General features: G+C 31.6%; 1 protein-coding gene across 2 annotated transcripts in view; it reads right to left on the minus strand.

The window, feature by feature from the left end:
- Nucleotides 1–22,383, minus strand: part of LOC125076067 (cAMP-specific 3',5'-cyclic phosphodiesterase 4A-like) — a 151,392-nt gene that overhangs the window by 119,143 nt on the left and 9,866 nt on the right. For both annotated transcript variants that reach the window (XM_047688010.1, XM_047688011.1), the window contains exon 2: nt 19,876–19,924. In XM_047688010.1, coding sequence (XP_047543966.1) covers nt 19,876–19,924 — 49 coding nt within the window. The remainder of the gene's footprint in view (nt 1–19,875; nt 19,925–22,383) is intronic.

Here is a 22,383-nt window from a genome sequence, read left to right on the forward strand (position 1 = left end):
AAAAATATTGCAATGTGCATCACTCTTACAGGCTCTTATCGTGTAGTTCATTATTCCTGATATCACCCATGCACCACCAGCCTTGGTAACTAAGATATTATGTCCCTCGTGCCTTGTCGTCGTTGCACTGGTTAACTCACTTTTGAAATTGAAACATTATTGGACAGTAGATAGATTTAACTTTCTAACTGTAAGAAAAAGCGATTAATGTTTTTCAGAATACAATTTAAAATACAACAAAGACGGTTGTGCTCGTTTTAATGTTTTTGTCTACATATGTCAGTACAGTACACGAGAACTGACTGTCCTAGAGACATATATTTAGTTTAAAAGGATTCTTGAGTTGCCAGACTACGAGAAAATGTTAAATTTACAAAACGTGAAAAATTGATTTTCAGTACCCTAGAAATTGATTTCACTGAATTGCAAAACGTATTTATTTTATAGGTCACGTCTCTCTAATTTATGAAACAGGGAAATTGTACACGCAAAGATTTATTTAATATCGTATTTACGATATGATAATTGGAATTATAGGTAAATTTATTAACGTACGATGTATTTTTCTGATCGATATTCGTAAATTGATCGACTTTCCAAAGTCGAATAACATTGGCAATTTAATTTTCTATTATAGCAAAATATACTTAAAAGTAAAATCAATGTCACTTAGTTTTGTAACTTCTGCACTAGAATTACAAACACGATGTGAGATGTGAAAAAAGTCAGGCACTAAAAAAGGGAAATATAAACTTACAACACAGAGAATACTAAACCATACGCAGTGACACATAATTTGAGATTAAAACCTTTTTGGACATAGCTCCTTTACAATTCTGTAGGCTTCGTATAAATGGCGCCAAGGCGGCAACGGCGTCGGACCTCTGTTTAGTGTGTATACATTAAAAAGCACGTCGCACTCGCACCGCCGCAAACTGCATTGAAAAGTAGGCGTCAGCACAAAATTGCAACATAATCGCAATCGTGCCGACGATTTGTTGAACCAATTAATTCATGATGTAAATTAAACTAAAAATAAGAAAAAAAGACAACGATGGTATATTTTTTTGTCTACTACAAATACGCATCGACAGAATAAATAATTACTTATAGTTTATATTAACAGTACATGTCGTTAACAAAATGAAAGCTTTCATCGACGAAATAATATTGAGACTTTCAATTGATGATTGAAAGAAAGGCTTTTCACACTCTGACCGCCAAGCTTTATTTTAAAGATAGCGCCCGACGATGACTACATCGAGACAGGGAGCTTAAAACACTGCTATTGTTCCGCCTTTGCATAAAGCCAACTGTAGCTTGTGATGCCCGTAATTCTAATTTGTTTTAACCGCGCTCAATCACTTCCGACATCGTCATTCTTAAGCCCTTGTAATATTGTGATTACAAACCATGGCTTCTGCCATTAATGCTTCGAAGAGGATATTGGTTGAATCTACTGTTAAACACATGAGTCATACAAACTTTAACAAACAAAATCATATCGCCGGGTTATGGCAAGAGTGCCATCATTGCGTACAAGGTCTATTGGCCCGGCCTTATAATAGCTGGTAATTTTGCTACGAGACCGACAATTATTCATTCATTATTCACTTGACGGTCGCAGTGGCATCGTGTATAATATTTTACATCTCATTACAAGACTAAATCTTTTTAACTATCCGTTAGGTGAATCTTCTATACACACACTCATTCAATTTTATGCACTCCGTCTTTTGTAGCACACTTTGTTGATGTCCATCGAACAAAAATATGCAAATTTCAATCGGCAGTCACTGCCTTTGGTTCATGTGATGGAGTTTTATAGATGCGTCGAAGTACCTACGTTGAATTATTGAAGTATTTTTCAAAGCCATATTGAGTGCTTTTTTTCTATTACTTGAATGACTAACGCGAATAATTAAAGATTCATATTAATATTTTGACGATGCACTTGCCTCACAGCTGTTAAATAAATATTACATAAGTCGTAATAGAAGCAAGACGAAACATTTCAATAATTTCGTTCCGGCCAAGCTGTTGTCTAATGGTTGCTGTCAGTCAATATGACAGAATGCATATTATCAAATGTGAATTGTAGATTTTCTGCTTCTGTAAATCGACGTCAACTGTCAACGGCTTTGCGCGCAAATAGACGGACAAAAATATAATCATCAATGTCTGTAGATGTATTGTATGTTTTAAAACAAGAAACGGATTCCTTAGACCTAAATTTTAAACGAATGAATAATAATTCCTATATCATACAATCTTACCTATATCTTCTACAGGAAGACAACGAGTTTATAAGCAGTAAATATTACATTGACTTAATGCAAAGAATATATATAAGTAAATCAGTTGCCGCACGCTGCTTCACGCGCGACTGGGGGTTGGTTCGAAGTGACAACGTATGCGAAAAAATTCATGATGTTATGTTTAGTACCTAATTAAGACGCGAAAGCGTAATAAATGAACTCACTTTCGCATTCATTATATTTTTTTGGATGTTGTTATACTTAAGGGTTCTACAATATGAATAAAACTATAATCTATCTTTAATTAAACTTGAATGGTTGAAATTTTCACTCAAGATAACAACTGTAACAAACGAAAGGGTCGAGCTCATGTGTTCCAGACCTACGGTATCATCATAGCGTTTCATCGAATGATAAAAATTGTTACTATATGTGTAAAACGATGTAAATTCTCTATCCTATGACATAATACTGTCGTAATAAGAAACAAAAGTATGCAAATTTCAATCGGCAGTCACTGTCTTTGGTTCATGTGATGGAGTTTTATAGATGACAAAGTACCTACGTTGAATTATTGAAGTATTTTTCAAAGCCATATTGAGTCCTTTATTTTCTATTACTTGAATGGCTAACGCGAATAACCTTATCAAAGATTCATATCAACATTTTCACGATTAAACTTTAATTTTTTAAATTAGTTTTCTTTCTTTTTTATTAATAAAAGTCAGATTAATATGACTTAAATCGCTAAATATATTATTAAATCGCTTTGACGTTAAGGTTAATTATACGCTATATAATATGATAACGCTATGCAAGGGCAGGAAGTGTTAAAGAAATGCTATTAGATGATATGACATTATGGAAAAAACGGGTTAAGTGTAAAATTACAATTTTATAATAGCATACTTAGATATATACTCATTGAATACAATATGTCTTGTTGGTCTAGTGGCTAGATAACAGGCCGCAGATCTCGAGGTTCCGGTTTCAAACTTAATGTCGAGCTAGTAAAAATATATTGAGTTTTCTTGTTGATAAATCCTCAATAGCAGTTCGTAGTTTAGAAGTTGGAAGTGTATACAATCTCATGGCACGGAAAGCACGAAAAGCCGTCTGACACCTGAATCCTTTCTTGTTACGTCGCATTTACCGCCCCGATGAATAATGAGAGTGAGGTTATAGAGTCAACTGTTTTTACGTAACAGATTGTGTACCTAATAAGTCCTACGAAGCAAGCTACCCATGGGATTGGCCGCCGTTGCCGAAATCGGCCTCCTGGCCAATCTACGTCATCATCATATAATTTGATCAAGCGGTTTAATATTAATGGTTATTTTCAAATATCGTACTCAATTTTTAAAAATGAATTGATAAACGAGGTTGGTTGGTATATTATTTATCTCATAAATGTTTTATTTTATCAAAAGAATAGTTTTCGTACGATTCCTTGCTAACCGTTAAGAGATGCATGAAGACAATATAATAGAAAATTGTAGGTTTAAAAACTCATGTGTCATGCGTCAAAGGTATGTGTCTTTTTTGAGATATTAACTATTTTTATCTATTTCATATTAGTAAAAAACTATAGGTTCTTTGCGAACTCAAATTTTGATCTATTGTTCCACAGTAAATAAAAGCAATTTTTATAATATTCATAAATTTTATTTATGAGTTAAGTATATAAACTTTATGAAATTAACTATACCTACATAATGTTTTGTATCCGTGCGAAGTCGGGACGGATCGCTAGTGAAATATAAAGAGATTATTCATTCATCATTGTGTCGACAACATATATATAAGTATATATATACAACCTATAGTACCAATAGGCGACTTTTGACAGAAGTGACCTGTATTAACGAGTGACCGGATGAAGCAATTAAAGCAATCCACTATGAAACCATTTGCTAGTAGCAAACAATTAATACGTGAACACAAAACAGATTAAGGTCGTATATTCATTAGCTAATAAAAAGTAGGTTTACTTGCTATTTATATGAAACATTTTCATTCAAAATAATTCACTTTTAACGAACATTAGATTTACCTATGTTAAATTTTAAAGTAACAAATATTTCCTTATGTTCGAAAATTGAAATAAAAACTTTTTAGTACTTAGATGTTTTTTTTTATTAAATGGTGATCTATATATAAGTGGTAACTAAACATACAATACATTCTCAAAATATTTAAAAAATAAGCTTTGGAAATAGATTTTCATAGGCTGAAAATCGAGACGCACAAATAAAATCCTCACATATTTTACTTTTTAAGATTTCATTATTTAAAGTTATATTCATCTCGAAGCCGCGTCTGTTGCTTACTGTCTCGAGAGACTACGTTGGTACTTCAAGTATGAAGTCTATATGTATATATGCATCTATTGGACGCCAGTCTGACAGCCTAGCACTTCATTCGTCTGCGTTCAAATAATAGGGATAGGCGTATCAAAAATTCGTTGTAATTTCGCTTATAAATACGTGGAGACGCGCCTTTAAACGTAAATCGTATTTTATTTTTATTGTTCTGAACCACCGAGTGTATATGAAACCACATACTCAATTCTAAAATGGACTTAACTTGTCAGATCGCGTCATAAATCTTTACTGCTAGCTTAATTGCTTTTTTTACAACTTTAGAAAAGAAAATCGTTAATATAGTATAGTTTCAAAGCGAACAACACTTGTACTGTATTTTTTAAACTAATTATTATCATAGCTTATATTAAAAATTCATAATATAGTGTCGGTTTATACGTACAGTATGCAAAAGCGCCGCGACGGCTAAAATAGAATAATTTGAGATCGCGGATTTAAATCGGGGGCGAACACCACTGAATTTCCATATGATTAATTTCTGTTTAAAATTCATATCATGCTCTACGTTGAAGAAAAACATCGTGGGAAAACTTGTGTGTGGCGCATGATTATCAACAACATGAATATCAACAAGGGTGGATTTAAGACTTTACTCCACTACGCCAACGCAATAAGTGAGTTTAATGCATCCGCAAAAACTAAGTGACGCGAGCGCGTGCCGCGGGATTTTTCACACACGCGTGTGGCTCGTTTGTCAAAATGTATTGAGTGCCACCACGACAACGGGACTCAGGCCCTAATTCGGAGCGGGCACCCGCTCTGTGCACCTACGCAAGTTTTAGCATACGCCCTTAACACGACAGGAGATCTTGTTCAGTTCAGTTTGCTGGTTCTTCTTAGTAGATTCCAAACCCATGGTAGCTTTACCTTTAATAGTATCCTGTAACATTGTGACATTGGACAGTAAATAGTATAGCGTGGACGGGCGCGCCTTCGTGAGTATTTACTCATCTCTATACTCAGATCTAAACCCAGTGTCTAATATAATGTTGATGATGTGAACTATCTATTGACACACTTCGAGGGCAAACGCATGACGCTCTTTAATTGTGTTATTTCCCCGATTTTTAATATAACAATTCTAAGGTCGTTAAGGTTAAAAAAAAATTTTTAGCACTATATTTGTACCATTAAACGAATAACACAGAATGTAATAGAGCAGCATTCACTTTAAAATATAAATGTCGTAATTTGGAGGCCTGTCTTAGTTGCTACACTTAGGTGGTACATAAATCAAATCAATCAATAATTATATTACACAAACATTATACAAGTCTTGTTATGTAAAACATTTAAGCAATATGCAATTCTGAAACCAACAAAAAATATTCAGCTCTGAATCAAATTCGCGAATGCTCCAGAAATCAGAATTGCTGACAAATGCGTCAGAGTTATATAATAAATGTTAAATTAAAATAAACGAGCAAATCAAGCCCCAGAAGGAAAATAAACAATGATAAAAACTAGTAATTATCAATTTGGCATGATTTGTAGAGTAATTATATGTAAATCTTGGTTTGCATTTATTTGTTTAAGTATTTTGTCGTTTGTATTATAATTTATATAATCATCTATCATAGGGTTCCGTATCAAGTCAACTTTTTAATAGCATATACTTATATGCTACACATTTTTTATTAGTAATGTACCTAATGTGTATTACAACTGTTACAGTTCGTAATTTATTATATTTTCCATTTGCGGAAACAAGCAAGATATTAAATTATGACGTGTTTTCGTGACACTATTACAATCGTCAACCGAATCAAATCATTTTTATGGCGATCTACGTACTTGAAATATCGGTTTTAATTAATTTTAAACAAGACAAACATTCAATCAATAAAATCAATGATGTTTCTTGTGATAGCGTTGATATCACGCTGAGGTTCCAACCGTAACAACAGACGTTAGTCCGCAATTGGCCATGCGAGTCTCCTATTCGACGACATTTGATTACCGTTCGGTCTATAGATTTGTATCGCGATGTTAGCATATTAAGCCGCTGTTATCTCTTACATCTGATAGTAATCGTTAACTATAGATAATAGAAGCTTACTCTACTCCCATTTTTTCTGGTACCAATAAAATTATCTTGTTCTGTTGCTTGAAATTAGTTTTCCAAGCGTTTTGAAATTTAATTATTTCATTATCGGATCCGTGGTTCAGCCGATATAAGGTAGCGTTTATAGTGTTAGAGTTATATGAGAATTGAAACTTTACTAAAAATTATTTTATGCAGATATTGTGCATTTTAATAAAATTGCTTTTAAAGAAAGATGCAGGCAGACTTGCAGACAAGCAGCGGCTAACAAATAAAACTTACGGCAAAGTGTAATAACGTCCAATAAAGCGTTATATATTAAGTGTTATATCGAAGAATTGGCACGAAGACCGCGACAAATTTTATTCCGTGATAACAGAAAATGTTGGAGCAAATTGCAAACATGTTTGTGCGTCTGTACAGTAATGCAAATGGGAATGTGGTTATTGACTGGGGACTGCCGAGTTAAAAATAGGACGCAAAATAACAAGTAATATATCTAGCCATACTACTGCGCTTAAAAACGGAATTGTTCAAGCGATATTGCTTTACTCCGCTTCATTTCAGGATCGTTTAATGGTTCAGTTCTTTACGCTAGGAACATATTTCTTAAAGTGAAATCAGTCGGAAATACTTTTGTAGTCATTATAGTTTAATCGTTCGTTATAGAGAATACCCTACTTATTTCAATATTTTAACATTTCCCAAGAGGAAGGACCCCGAGCCTAGCAGTGGGACATTATCGGATAACTGTTTAGAAGAAAAATATTACGCATATATTTGTAATATGTATATTCAGCGAAGTCCAGCGAAGATATGCTGATGTTCAGTAAAAATAAGTAAAAAAAGGCTGGATGTTGGACGTTGTGGATGTTGTAAAGTAAATAAAAAATAAAAAATGTATGTTGAGAAATGAATATAACACAAAAAGATTTATAATTTATCGAACATATAAAGTAAAATAGCTTTATTAATATTGTAAGTTTCTGATCATTCCCGGCTACATTTTTTAATACTTCATTAAAGTTCTGTGAAAACTCAAAGTCAATAGAAAGTACTTTTACATATCGTCGGAAGTTTTTATACTTATGCAGAACGAGGATGAAATATTTCTTTGAAATACGCAAAATATACATTTTTAACTGATTTTATTAAACATATAATATTGTATTGAAATAGCCTTTGCATTACAATTCGCATTAATGAAATGGTTTATCGCGACCATGTTATTGATGTATTACTTGGCGGGTGTATAATCGTCTCTTGTTTTAAAACATAATGTGATAGGACGAGCAACTGGCCAAATGACGCCCGCGCATTAATCGATCACGCGGTTTTAACATTGAAAACTAATACATTATAATGGCTTTGCCATTCAATAGTTTCTATCAAAATGAAGATGGTCGGTTTACACAATTATAACTGGTTGACTGGCGCAGAAGTTGCTGCACTTATAATTGACCTAAATAAAATATTACATATATTAAATATTACCGATTTTTTTTTCTAAAGGAATGCGTACATCTTGATTTAACTAGTCACGTATAATTCTTATACCAAGTTCTAATTCTATTCGTTTCTAGCATCTACTTTGCGTAGTAGCTAGTGTATAATGCTGTATATTCTTAGGTACTGAGTAAAACCCAAGCTTGGGAATAAAAAGGTATCAGGAAAAAATCTTAATAGAAAGCGCAAGACTTAGAAGAGAAAGATTTGAAAGGGTTTTTATACTGAAATACCAAAGCGCATAAACCGTTGTGTCCTGCACGAAACTCTTTTCCATCCTGTTGGATTAGGCGTCACATTAGATATAAGCAAGACTGAGTGCACGTGATGGCGCGCGCAATTGTTCATTATAATGTATTCTATGCTATAATAATCAGTAACTATGATCGTTACGATCATTATCATCACACTAGACTACTTACTAGTTCAACAAGTAATTGGGTATACTGATGATTATTTGGTACCTGAATTCGTGTCTTTTAATTCACTGGATTATCTATTTTAAAATTAACACGTGTTATTTCGATTTATTTATTATCATTTATCAGTCAAATTCACATTCGTTAGGCAGATGGCCTTTGTCCGAAATATGTGGAATGACGTGCCTATGACGCGAAATAAATAGCATGCAATTATATTCTGAGCGTTATATTAATAATTTTATATAACAAGACATCAAGACACTCGTATGAAACTTTATTAGGGGCGCGTAGGCCGAATAGATTTTAATCGTCTACAGTGTGACAAATTTAAATTTTGATACTATGTGTAAAAAGTTTCGTGGCGAATTGAATCATCTCGATGTTTATTTTCAAAGGTGAATATAAAAAGAAATGAAATAAAACGTTTCGTATGACAAGAGATATCCATGAATATATTTTATGAAATATTTGTTATATAATATTACTAACGAATTATGTACTGTAGTTTTAAATAGACAATACCTTAAAAAGTATCCCGTCACAAACTTTTCGGTGACTTGTCTCTGGTCATAAAAGGATAATAATTAATCAAATGTTAAACGTCGCTTCATTAATATTACTATACCTAATGTTGCTCTTTGTTAGAGTGCTAGTTAGAACTTGCACTAAATATTTCCTCTAAAACTATTGGATGGTTTTCTAGCATCTGAATGCATAATTCGTGACGGCAAAATTTCTTCTTATTCTCACCGCAGGCGTTCCGCAAGGCGGTGGCGTTTCTCCTCTTCTTTTTACTATCTTTATAAAATCTATTTTTCAACTTTTAACTTCAGATTTTCCCCTTTATTCTAATACTGATTCAGGTGAAGATATCTACGAAAACCTTTATAAAGCAACTGGTAACTTATAATCTCGAGGACTCTAAAAGTAGTCAAGGTGATTCGTAAAATATTCGCCAAAACAGCGTTTCAACTTGATTTAATCCCGTAAAAATTTAAGGTTTCCAGTAATTATTTATAAATCGGTGAAACTGTGGAACAAGCCAAAGTAAGTGTCCATTATTCCCTGACAATTTTAAAATCATATTAATTAATGTCAGCGCAGGTTTCTGTCTGATTGTCCAGAAGGTTGTCTATAAGAGATCGCTTATAGCAACACTTCTTTGATGAGTTTATTTTAATTAACTTTGTGCGTTGTTATCGATAAATTGTTTTTCTACTTTTAATTTATTCTAATTTCATGATCGTGTTCGAAGACACGATGTTCAGAAGCTTTTTAGACTTATATACGTCATGTTATAATCTTAATATAGATAAAAATATTGAACAAATTGATTCTGAAATTGCTTTGAGTTTATTATGATACTTTTCATAACTACTACGACTAGTTATTAACATAGTCCCAGTAAAATTTTCGGTCCGGTCGCTTTTCAAGCGAACGCTGCCAAAACTATAACAGATACACGGAAACTTTGGACGTTCCATCTGTAGTTCTCCAAAATTATTCTAAATAAAATATACCATAATCGTTAAACATTACTATTTTTAAAATGCTAATAATAATAATCGATCATTTTATTTCAACTCATTTGAAATCATTCTCACAATGAATAAAATATGTTTAAAAGAGATCTTTACATATTTTGAAGTGGGTTGCACATTTAACCTTTGAAATTTGGACCATTAATTTTAGATATAGTACTTGATAATCGAATAAACACGTGAATAAATAACGTGGGACATGTGATAAGATGTACAGACCCGTCGGAGATAATTCGCTTCCGTCGATACTGATTTTATTTATTTATCTTATGATTTAAAAATTACCTATCAGGTATTATAATTCTGCCCCCACCGACCGACGGGTCTACTTCTGTATATTTTATATGGTTAGTATTATTAAATTAATTATCATCAATTCAAAAGCAGGTTAAGTAGGTATTTTTATAAAATTTTAACACTTATAATAAATTAAAACCTACGCAAACATATATGGTTAGCATTTTTACTTGCCGTTAAGTAACGAAAATAAAAATACATTAATTAACCCGAAGAATTAATGCTTATACTAAATATTTACCCAATAAATCTATTAGAATTCGTCAGTTTGATTACTAGGCTATCAATCCTTGAGCATCTTGATTCCAGTTTAAGACCAAAACAAGTCATTAATTACGCTTAAAATGAATCTTCTTTCTGAATTAAAATGCTGAACAGGGATTACTTAAAACAATATCATTAATTATTTTGAAACCATTTAATATACGGTTCAAAGAATTATGATTTTAAAATATAATAAGGAGGTTATCTCGTTAATACATTACACATATCAAATCATCATACTTCGCTATCGTTTTTATCACAATTTAAGAATGATTAACACCAAAAATAAGCTAAGTGCACATCAATTTAATAATAAGTGGAGTTTTGTTTTTCCTGAAATAAGTTCAAAAATAAAAATCAATATGTTGTTTTTTCAAGTAGACTCAAAAAGCACTTTTGAATTCTCATGTTAGAGTTTTGAACCAATGTAAAGCTACCACCTCTTCGGTCAGTAGATTCTACCGAGTGGAACCAGCAAGAAACTCAGTAATTACTATTTACCACCATTTGAATTACTGAGCATGTCTGTAAAGTACAATTAAATATAGATTTAGGGTACGTATAAAAAGCAGATTGACTGACTAATTTATCTCGCATCTAACGTAGGCACATCAGTGAACTGATGGATTAGTGTGAATTTTGATTCAGGCCATTAAAATTATTTAATTTTTTGGTTAATAAAATATCAGTAGCAAGAAATTGATTTTCGGCAGTGTTAGCGGTTTACACTCTCTAGCTGCCTAAAACAAGTAATGCTGTTGGTCCTGCGCCTGATCTCTGATGATCTTTGATTGTGCTGTCGCTCTCTCGGCCTTTGTGAGGTAAAGAATAATATTTTTTTATTAGTTTAGATATAAATAATTTTAACTGTCCCCAGACACATAAACAGAAAAAAAAAACATTTCTATGTCTTAATTATTTTAGGAGATAATCAAACTTTCTTCATAGTTATTTTTAACATGTAATCTAGCCATCACATGCCCACGTCTCGGAACCCAAATATAAAAACCTATTTCGGCTTCGCGACTGTACTTTAGTACAATTTAGTATGGCTGCTAAAACACTTATATTTATTTTACCGGCGATATCAACGGAGAATGAAGGTGAATTAAATGTTGTTTAGAATATTTATTTATAATTTAAATACGTAGACGCCTTAACGATTCTGTATTCTCTACTATGAAAGTGAAATATGTTAACTTTTACCTTAGCGTTAAGGAAAAAGGTACACATTAATGGTCAAAATCAAGTCTTAAGGGCTTGCTATTTTGAATACCTACATCACAATTATCTGTTAGTCCTATAAACTTGGAGTCGTCGCAGTGTGGAGTACATGAAAAAGGATTTGGCATACTCTCATATCTATCGTCGTATCTCAAATCGTCAGGTAGTCAGTAAAAATCCATCTAACCCTTTGGGAATGCTTTGGCGGGAGAATCGTTTCCCGCCACGTCACAGATTGTTGAGGTGCTAGTGCTCATATCATTGATGGATGCGCTACGACACCCAAGGGTTGAGATCGGGTGGCTCAATTTAACTCAGTGGAAAACCACGCGAGTGATTTTGAATTAAATAATATAATTATATTAAGTATGTCGTATCCAGCAACGGATTTACTCGCGTCCTCGATCAAATTAAGCGATGAAGTATTACTAAAAATTCTAATTACACTTTATTATTGATAGTCAAAGTAAAAACTATCACCAGTTCGACAAAGTAAGCACTCTGATCTGATCTGAGAGGAACCGGCGAAGGACCTCAAGAGTTGTTAGGTAATTTTCTCTTAGTAGTAATTTAGGAGAATATGATATAATATTAGGATTTTTTTTTCGTATAATTAATGTTTTTTTTTTGCGTGGGAAGTTAACAAGTAATTTACAAATTAAATATTGAAAGTTATTTTTAAAACTTATTCTTATTAAGGAGAAGAAACTTAAGCTCTACTATGAGTTGTTTGATTTTATTTGATATTATTTACATTTTAGTATTTAAAGCAAAGACAAACCAAAATTAAATTGAAATTTTCTTAGTATTATTCACTTCTATTTATTTCAGAGACACTTAGTAGGGATTATTTATTGCAGAAAACTCAAGGCCAAGTCTGTGTAAAACTTGATCGATGGCTATGATCACGTTAAATTTTCATAACTCCCGTGTTTATTTCAAGAAGTTTAAGGTTGTATATAAGTCATTAATATTAAATATTTTCTATATCGAATAAGACATCACGCATACATACATAGTGATAGAGTATATAGATGATAGATCATTATGCAGCAGCTCGTGGGGGCTAAGCAATGGGACGAAAGACGTAGCAAGGTCAGCATCGTAAGCGTTATCAGATAACGGTACTACAATCTTATTATCAGATTTGTGTTATTGACGAGTCTAAACCAATATGTTATATTTTTTATCGTGTTCGAAACGAGATTTCATTCATTTTTTTTTTAATTAACATTTAAATTGCTTATTTTTAACAATACGTTATAAAAGGAAATTAAAACAAAAATTAATACAAAAATCAAATATAAAGTATATTATAACATCATTAATAAGTAAATTAAAACGATCACCTGAATATATATAGACCTTTATAATTATGTAAGAAACGTCATATCTTTAAATCAGTATATCACGTAGGTTGACGACATTATGCACAACCATTTTAAAAAGAATGTTTTTTTCGTTTCATTTAGCTTTTATATGAACGACAGTAAATACAACGCATTAATTGGTGTACGTGTGGCCGTGTATACTCGTAGATAAAATATTGCGTGGAAAGCTGATGTCTTGATAAAATTGGAACTGATGGTATCTCCTAACCTAAATCGTAACCGTTCGTACAAACAATTAATTGTCGTCAAGGGTAATTATCGATATATTTAATTATGACATCGCAAAATACGATGTCTGGGTAATACGGTAGCATCTAGCATGAGGACTCTGTTTAGATGATCGATTATATAAACATGTATTAAAAAATAATCATTGTAATTACATTTACATTATCATATGATTAATTCTATTACACTATCGAAATTTAAAATTGTCAAAAATGTAAAACCTCTTTTAATGTAAACCTAATTTATCGAGCTTAAATCAGGAATATTATATAAACTATTCGATCTAAAACTTATGTTTAATCTGTCACTTAGAATAGTTTCCGTATTCGTTCGAACAAGTATCGTGTTTTTTATTGTTTGAACGTAAGGGTCATAAAGTAACCGCGTAATTCTAACTCTGCATTAAGAGACGTAGAATTGAATTATAAAAATGGTTATATTGTTTGTGGTTTTGCAAGCATTAAAGACAGATCAAAATCCCTTTTTCGAATCGTCCTCCGCCGTGGTGAATGGTAGCAAAACAATGTACGTACATTGATCAAAATGTTAAGCTCGTTACTTAAAAAATGAAGGTTTTCTAATTAAAAAGAAAAACAAGTTATTTAATTAATCTTATAAATCTTGTTGACAGTTATAAAGAATGTTTATGTACGCTCGATTTAAAAGTAAAATAAATTAACAGGAATTAAATTAAAAAAAATAATTGTGATCATTTTCAAAGCTTGTTATTTATCATTAAGAGAAAAGAACATGATAAATACTTTTACTTATTAAATAAATAGTTAGTATTATTATGTTCTGGTTTGAATTGTGGATCCAGACACCAGATACATAACGTCTCAGTTCCCAAGGATTATAGCATTCGTGATCTATCCATAGGCGATACAAACTCTTGTATTACGTATATATATATACAATGTAACTAAGACGTCAGCGTATTAAATGATAGTAGTATTAATATACGGCGTGTTAAGAAACAAATACATTCGTTAACTCAGCGAAAGGCTTTTGTTTTTTAATTTAATTAATTTACAACATTCTGTAATATTATCGTAAACATTGTTACATAAATAGCGGGTCAATAACTTACGGCTAAAATAGGTCAAAAGTTGCCATTTCGAACTATTCATTCACCAAATTATTAACCTAAAGTAATGCCGGCTGAAGTCAAAGGGGACTGTGCGGGGAGCGGGTTGACAGGTACATCCAGCGCTCGCGCTGCAACACGGCAATGCCGTTTTTACAGATTATTGAACTAATTTTATAAAGGTTTTACTTTGTTTTCATTTCCGTGTGAATATTTCTGTTCAAAAAATTCACTTTTTTATTATTCGTCTATTTGTGTTTTCGTTAAATTTATCTGCCTTATATTAACGAGTATTAATCGTCGATTCATTAAATGAGAAAAATCAATTTCATTGAAACAATTTCAAGCTAGATTGAAACCATTAAAAATTGCAAACAATAAATTTTAAAATAAATATTTTCATCTCTTAACTAATAATGAGAATTTACTCGATGTATATTGTAACGGTTAAATAACCCGTGTTACACCTGTGTAGGTCACAAGTCATCTCTCATAAAGGTTCATCATATGCCGAACTAAGGAAATACCAATTTCCGTCGGAATTCGTATGTTCATAATTGAATAGAGGTACGGAATGTGATTAAAGAGAAAATTGCACAAAGCATATCGACCTGATATGCATTATTTCTGATTCATAAAACGAATAGCAAAATTGTTTTTTGAATCAGAAATTTGATAGATTTTGAAATCGTTATGACGCATGAAAATTTGCGGTAGTCTCATTTTCCGGGTTACCACAAATAATATATTCTAATGCCAAACAGCAATATTTAGTATTTTTGTATTTCGATTTAAGAGTGAAGGTCTAGTTACACTGGGTAACTAGAAGCACAAGGCGAATTGGCGATGTACGTCTGTATACGATTGTGACCACTTATCATCAGACGAAAAATTGAGAGTGCACTTATGTGACTGCACATACTTGTGTATTATAGCATGTCCTTCAGAGTTGGCCATTCTCTCTTGAGAATGCCGGCCGTAGCCGATATCGGCTAGTGGGGCACGATCATCATAACGCACATAGCTATTACTAATATGATAATTGCTAAATTAAATTAATAAAACATTTTTAGTATGCAATTAATTATCTAATGTCTAATACTACCCTTTCCGATAAAAGAGCATTTCAAGTTTTGAGTTCCTTCACTTGAGTTCGAACTTTGTAAATAGAAATTTGTTTCCCATTCATTATATACTGGCTCTTTCACAGTTCGAGCTCTTCGTGTGTGTCACTCTCTTCCTATATAAGTTTGACGTACTTTAGTTACTTGCAATTACTTAAGACGAACTGAGTGATGTTACTTCTTTTTAAGTGGTAATAAAATTAAACTATGTTTTCCATTTTTTTTATATCATATTTTGTCTACTTGTTTTGCATGTTATAAGAGTCTCTAATCTAATATCTATCTCTCTATATACTTATAAAATAACTTTTGATGACGTCCTGAATGTGTGATTCATCATCGCTGAGCGTAATCTATTAAGGGTAGGACCACGAAATTTGTTGTGTAGGATCGTTTTATTGAGTAGACACCCACTAAGGATAATTTTTTGGAATTTCTACTTCTAAGGGAGTGCAATAAGGGTTGAAAGTTTGTATGGAAGTTCATTATTTTTTAAGTTAGGAATATGAAATTTTATTTTTGGGATAATGATTAAAAATGAATTGACACGTATTTAAGCGTTTCTGGATATAAGGGGTGAAATACAGACCAATGTTGTATACAGAGAGGTCTTAAATTAACGTAATATTTTCAGTTAATCTGTAAATATATTCAACTTCCACACGAGAAAGGCCGCGGGCAACAGCTAGTGTATAAATATAAGAGTTTATTTTTAAAATTACACAATAGTTACGAATTACACAATAGTCACAATAGTTACGAGTTTAAAGAGGTCGCTGCTTTAGCGATGAACTTCTTGTCTGTATTCTGTGTCTGTGTATAGTAAAGAGTATTTGCGTTGTATTTTCTAACGACCATACCTAACTAAATATATCCAAGACTTAATCATAAAAGAATATATTCTTGTTTAAGATACAATAAGACATACCGTTCATACTGGAAATAAAAGTACTTAGTAGCAATACAAATTTTCATTGTGAATTAAACAATTGTATGAACAGTTCTTACGCCTCACGAAATAAAGACTATATTCGTAAAACGTTGTATGATTTTGATACAGCGCATTGCAGTTCGACTCCTCGCCAAAAAGGATGACAGGAGATAAGTGATACCGTTTTATTATACGCTAGAAAATATTTCGCATTGGTACCATTTAACTTTTAAGATAAAGTTTCTATTTTAACTGAAGAGATATATTCATAGTAATATTAGAGACGATAATTATTTTCTGCATTTAGTTATATATATTAGATACTGTAAATTTTAACTGCGTTTTTCCATTAGGCTAGGCTATATTGATTTATAGCTTACTGGCGACCTGCCCCGGCTTCGCACGGGTGCAATACTGATACTGAATATACTACAGAATGTTTTGTAATGCTTTTTGTCATTAGACAATATGTCCCTGCGTATTAAATCTGTAATATCTTTGAAAATATTTATTTATATTACATGCTGTACAGGGCCATATTGATCTATATTAAATGCGTAATGTATTTAAGGTATTTAAATAGATAAGGATTAACGTTGTATTGCTTAAAATTGCTTAAAAAATAAGCCATTAATTCTCGTAAAAACTATAGGATTGAAAATATTTATGTTATTCCCTAAGAGATACACATATAGGTACGGACTTTTTAAGATGTAGAATATTACATATGCTGTAGTACATTATTTTGATCTATCTCGTAGGGTTTAGCCAGCATTTGTAATGTAAGCACAAAAAATGTGTTTATTTACAATACCACTTTAAAAACCTCTAAAATAATCAGTGTTTCTTTACTATATTATGTATGTATTATACATAATATGAACTTCCGCTGAATCACTCTATATATTTAACAAAACCGCATCAAAATCTGTTTAGTAATTTTAAAGATCTAAGCATACACAAGACCAGACAGATAGTAAGCGACTTTGTTTTATAACATATGTCACTACAGCCGAAAAATTAATAGTCTGTCCAGAGTTTTCCAAACTTTGCCAAAACTATAGCAGCTACAAGATAATACGTGAGAAAAAATTAGCAATAACGTGAATTCAACATTATTCAGTATTCATAATTATCAAAATAATTAGCATATTCGTTTAATAGTTTGCTGTAAATAAAAAAAATTGCCACTCATAATTAAAAAAATTGACAAACAGTTTTATAAACATTGCAATAAACCCAAAATTAATTTGATACCCTTTTAAAATATATAGAATTGTAACTCGAATGTATTAAAGTTCCTAATCGGGGTATGCTGTAAAATACATCAGTCCAGTATGGATGGATAGATCATTTGGCTCAATATTAAATGTAAAAACTATATCTTCAAAAATAATAGTGCAATGTGCTAAGGCAAAGGTGAGATGGGATCCATAGATAGTATACAGTTCAGTCCTGACTGAACATAAACAAATTTGGTAGGCCCGTTTAACTGTTTTTTTCCTTGGACGAGATTTTTAATGGTACTCAAAGACGGTTGAGGCGCTCGCTAAGAAAATACACAAAGCCTTACCACCAAGTAAAAAGTTTATTATATCAATACAATTTTCTTATTATAAAATATTATCAAATGTCAAATGTTGACTTAATTAAAAGTCTATTACCTATTATGATATAAAATTGGTTAGTTTTTTTAATATATATTAATAAAAGTACATCATTACTTAATAATCAAATTAGTTCACAAATATCGAAAAGGGCACAGTGCTACTCTTGTAAATTGTCCTCATATATTCTATTATGTGTGTTACATTAAATTAAATATTGTTAAAATAATATAATTAGGAAAATTGTAAACAGCATTTTTTTAAACAGCAGGAATTTGTCTTATAGATAACTTGGTTTGATGAAATTATAAATTTATTAAAATTTTAAAATTTCAAATTTTCAGAGACTAAAGTGTATTTACCTATAACATTAAAATAGTATATTTTCTTATCATATAATAATAGCTGTCGCATAAGTGCACAAAATAGATTTAATTAATACACGCGATAGCTCAATCTTAATCAGTGTATATAACTTGAAGCGAAAATCAATCAAAGGTTTCATAGAGATTGATGTGTTTTAACTTCTTCGAATTCATGAATTAATGTTAGAATTATATTCCATTTAACATTCGTTGAAATTTTATAAAATTGACAACAAAAGGTAAAGTATTACCTCTTTAGATAAGAATTTGAATTTAATGAAACACTAATCTCCGCTAGTTACTATGGGGTCCCACAAGGATCTATTCTTGGTCTACGTCATTTCCTCATTTATATAAATGGCTTACCTTATAGTATCGATACTAAGTATAAAATAGTAATTGCATGATGATGACATTTATTTATTTAAAAAAAAAGCTAGCTTATATCTGAAGGTGTGTATAAAAGGCTAATAACCAAACCGCTGGCCGTAGGCCACATTGGTGAATACTTATTGTTAAATAGAAGTATCAAATTCAAATAAAAAAAATATTTACTGTAAACCACAATTTCTGTTCGAAATTAAATAAAAGAAAAGCCTTATTTTGAGGTCTAAGATATGTCTTGGGAAGTGGCAGATTTTGATAGTCAAAAAATACTTTTATATAGAAGAAGAAAGAATATTAAGACCAAATACACCCAAAATTAGGTCCGTTTTTTTTTTTCAATTTACATTATGATACAGTGCCCGCGTTACTTTTTTTTAATAAACACAGAGACATATAGAAGCTCACTTGCCATTACAGTTAAAAAGTAACAAAAAATTGACACGGTATGTTACATAATATTTGTTGTTTGTTTTTGTCATTAGATACTATAAATTACAGTAATATTCAATTACAAATTTAAAAATATATAATGTTTCTCTTCAATTATACCATTATAAAATCCTTGGTAAAGTAGAGTATTATTAAAAGAAGTTTATCTAAGATATTCTTTCACTATTCAGTAGTATAAAAAAGGTTAGGTAGAGAAGCATAAGGACATGAGTCCTTTGTGTGTATACGAATCCCACATTTTTGTATGAAAGGGAAGCATACATTTTTTTTTCGCTTTATATTAAATTACTGTATCATAATGATTCTGTAAATCTATATAATATAAAAAATGGTTGAATTATGAAAAAATATATGTTTATACTTACTTATTTCTTCCGAATCGTCAGAGAGTATCGAGGACCTGTCCTCAATGTTCTGAAACAAAATACGTTGCTTATTAAAAAAGGGTTAAAAATAAGTGAATTTTAAAAATACTGTTTCCAAAAAAATGACTTTTCTAATTTATTATAACCTTTATATTAATAAAAATAAATTTATATTTCTCGCTTCTTATAATTGCACAATATAATCTTATAAGCAAAATCGCCGGCTGACATTGTATGCCATAAAATGAATATATATTACAAGCTTCATCGAAGCGCGTGCATCTTTTATAATAAGTTGTATTTATATTGGTTTAATAGTTTTTTTTCAGTTGGGAAACACAGGAAACCGTCTTGTCGTTTATTAATTAAGAATTCCATGCTAAAAACATTGACATCAAATTACATTCAAAATACAACCACATAAGGATAATGTTAATTTAATCCGTGTACCAAAATGAAAAACATGTAGTTTACTACATAAATTTTTAATCAGCAGAAACTTTTTTTTTTATTTTACCTCAATCGGTTGGGTGGCTTAAAATTCAGTAGCAAGATTTAACCCACAATTATGAAGTTGAATTGTAGCAATAAAATTATGATTATTTAAGATATTGTGTACATTGCAATCAGCGCTGTTGTTGACGCTTAATATTTAACGGGCAATCATTTCATATTTCTAATGAAGACCTTCAATATACACTTATAATAGCATGACAAATGCGTACTACGTGGGAGCATAGGAGATCGCATATATTATTCGTAGCGTGTTTATGAGGATTTGGCCTATAAATCTAATTTTATTCAAGTCAAAAATAAATGGTTACTACTTATAGAGTGACGTGACACTGTCCCAGTAGCCAATGATAAGTATTGGTATGTGGTGCGTTTTAAAATAGAGTTATGACTTACAAACAATTCGAGTCTATAGTTACAAGCGTATTCTGATACGTGCCTCCGAATTATATCTTATGTTTCCTCTATCTAAGCCAACTTTATAGTCACGGTTAGGTTATCTTTAAGTTTAATAGCCGACAGTTCAATTAGAGCTCAACGGTATATTCTGCCTATCGAATGTTACAAGTAAGATCCTGATCCTTTAAACTGAAGCTTGACGTTCGTAATACTGCTAAAAAGTTTGAGAGGAAAATAATAATAATTCATCACGTCGTTTGTAGTAAGAATACTTTTTTGATGTCTCTTTAACATGTATAAAAGATTATAAAAAATAAACTATTGAATTACAATGAAGGTGACGATAAAGATTCCGCGAATAGAATATACAGACCGAAACAAATACCGACCAATGTAAGCCGATATTCAAAGCCATACAACCCGATAGATTAATATGCTTAAATAGCATATAACATTTCCCACGATTAGGTTTAAACTCTTTATGAATATTTAGATGCATTAAAGAGACCGAATTGTTGATATAAGAGACGTCGGCATGGAAGGTATATTATTCATTTCTTAACCGTTCTTTGATCTTTACGAGGACATGAGCACAGTCGAGGCAGTGTCTAAAAAGCTTAGCTAAAATCACCGGAATTAACCTATTTGCAGTTATGACTTTATTATCCCACATGGCGGTACCTCTGTCAAAATATTTTGTCACATCTATTTAAAAACTAGAATAATAACCGACGCCACAGACTCGTTTGCTAGAGCTGCTATAACAACTGGCTCAACCGAATATTTTAGAAATTATACTCAGGAATAGTGTGATCTTTACAATCAGACATTTCAAGGCAACCTTGGTTTTCTTGTCACAGGCAAGCTAATCGTTGGGTCACCAAAACTATCTGCCGCCTGAGCCTTGGACATGCATCAACACCTTGGAGATACATCTGTGTAAAATTAGGGTTAGAAATAACTCTTTGTGTGAATGTGCCCTAGACGGAGGTTCCTTATCCCATATACTGTTCTCCTGCTCCAACTCCTCCATCCTATACGACGTAAAAGTTCCTCGTCCTATTGAATGTTGAACCATTTTTAAGGTTTGTGTTCAATCCACTTTGTAATTTTTATTTAAATATATTCAACTACTACTTTATGCCTTCAAAATTAAATTGAGCCTGTAATCTTGACCGTGCAGATCAATCTACTTCGTGTCTTCTCCATCGCACGTGACATTGGCGAAATAATCTGTGCCTTTGTGCCACAAAAAAACAAAAAAAAAACTACGTAAAGTTTTGAATAACTTAGAAGTAGTGGTATATATTTTTTGTTCCAAATTATTATTATGAGTCCGGCATGCCTATTTTCTCTCTAGTTAAGCGTTAATCCTTTTTAAGATAGGATACGTCAAGAGTCAGTTTAAAATTAAGTCGAGCGTTGAGTTTTTATATAAAAACTCAGTAGAAGATCAAATTCTGTTAGTTGGAGAGAGGTCAGGAGCATGCCATCAATATCATCAATAGCGATGGTCGCGATGTCACTTAACTTACTTCGGAAGCCGTGAACCGTTCGGCTATCAAGTTAGTAAGACATCTTCTTTTCTAAATATTA

The sequence above is a fragment of the Vanessa atalanta genome, chromosome Z (assembly GCF_905147765.1).
Source record: "Vanessa atalanta chromosome Z, ilVanAtal1.2, whole genome shotgun sequence".
NCBI classification, from domain to species: Eukaryota; Metazoa; Arthropoda; class Insecta; order Lepidoptera; family Nymphalidae; genus Vanessa; species Vanessa atalanta.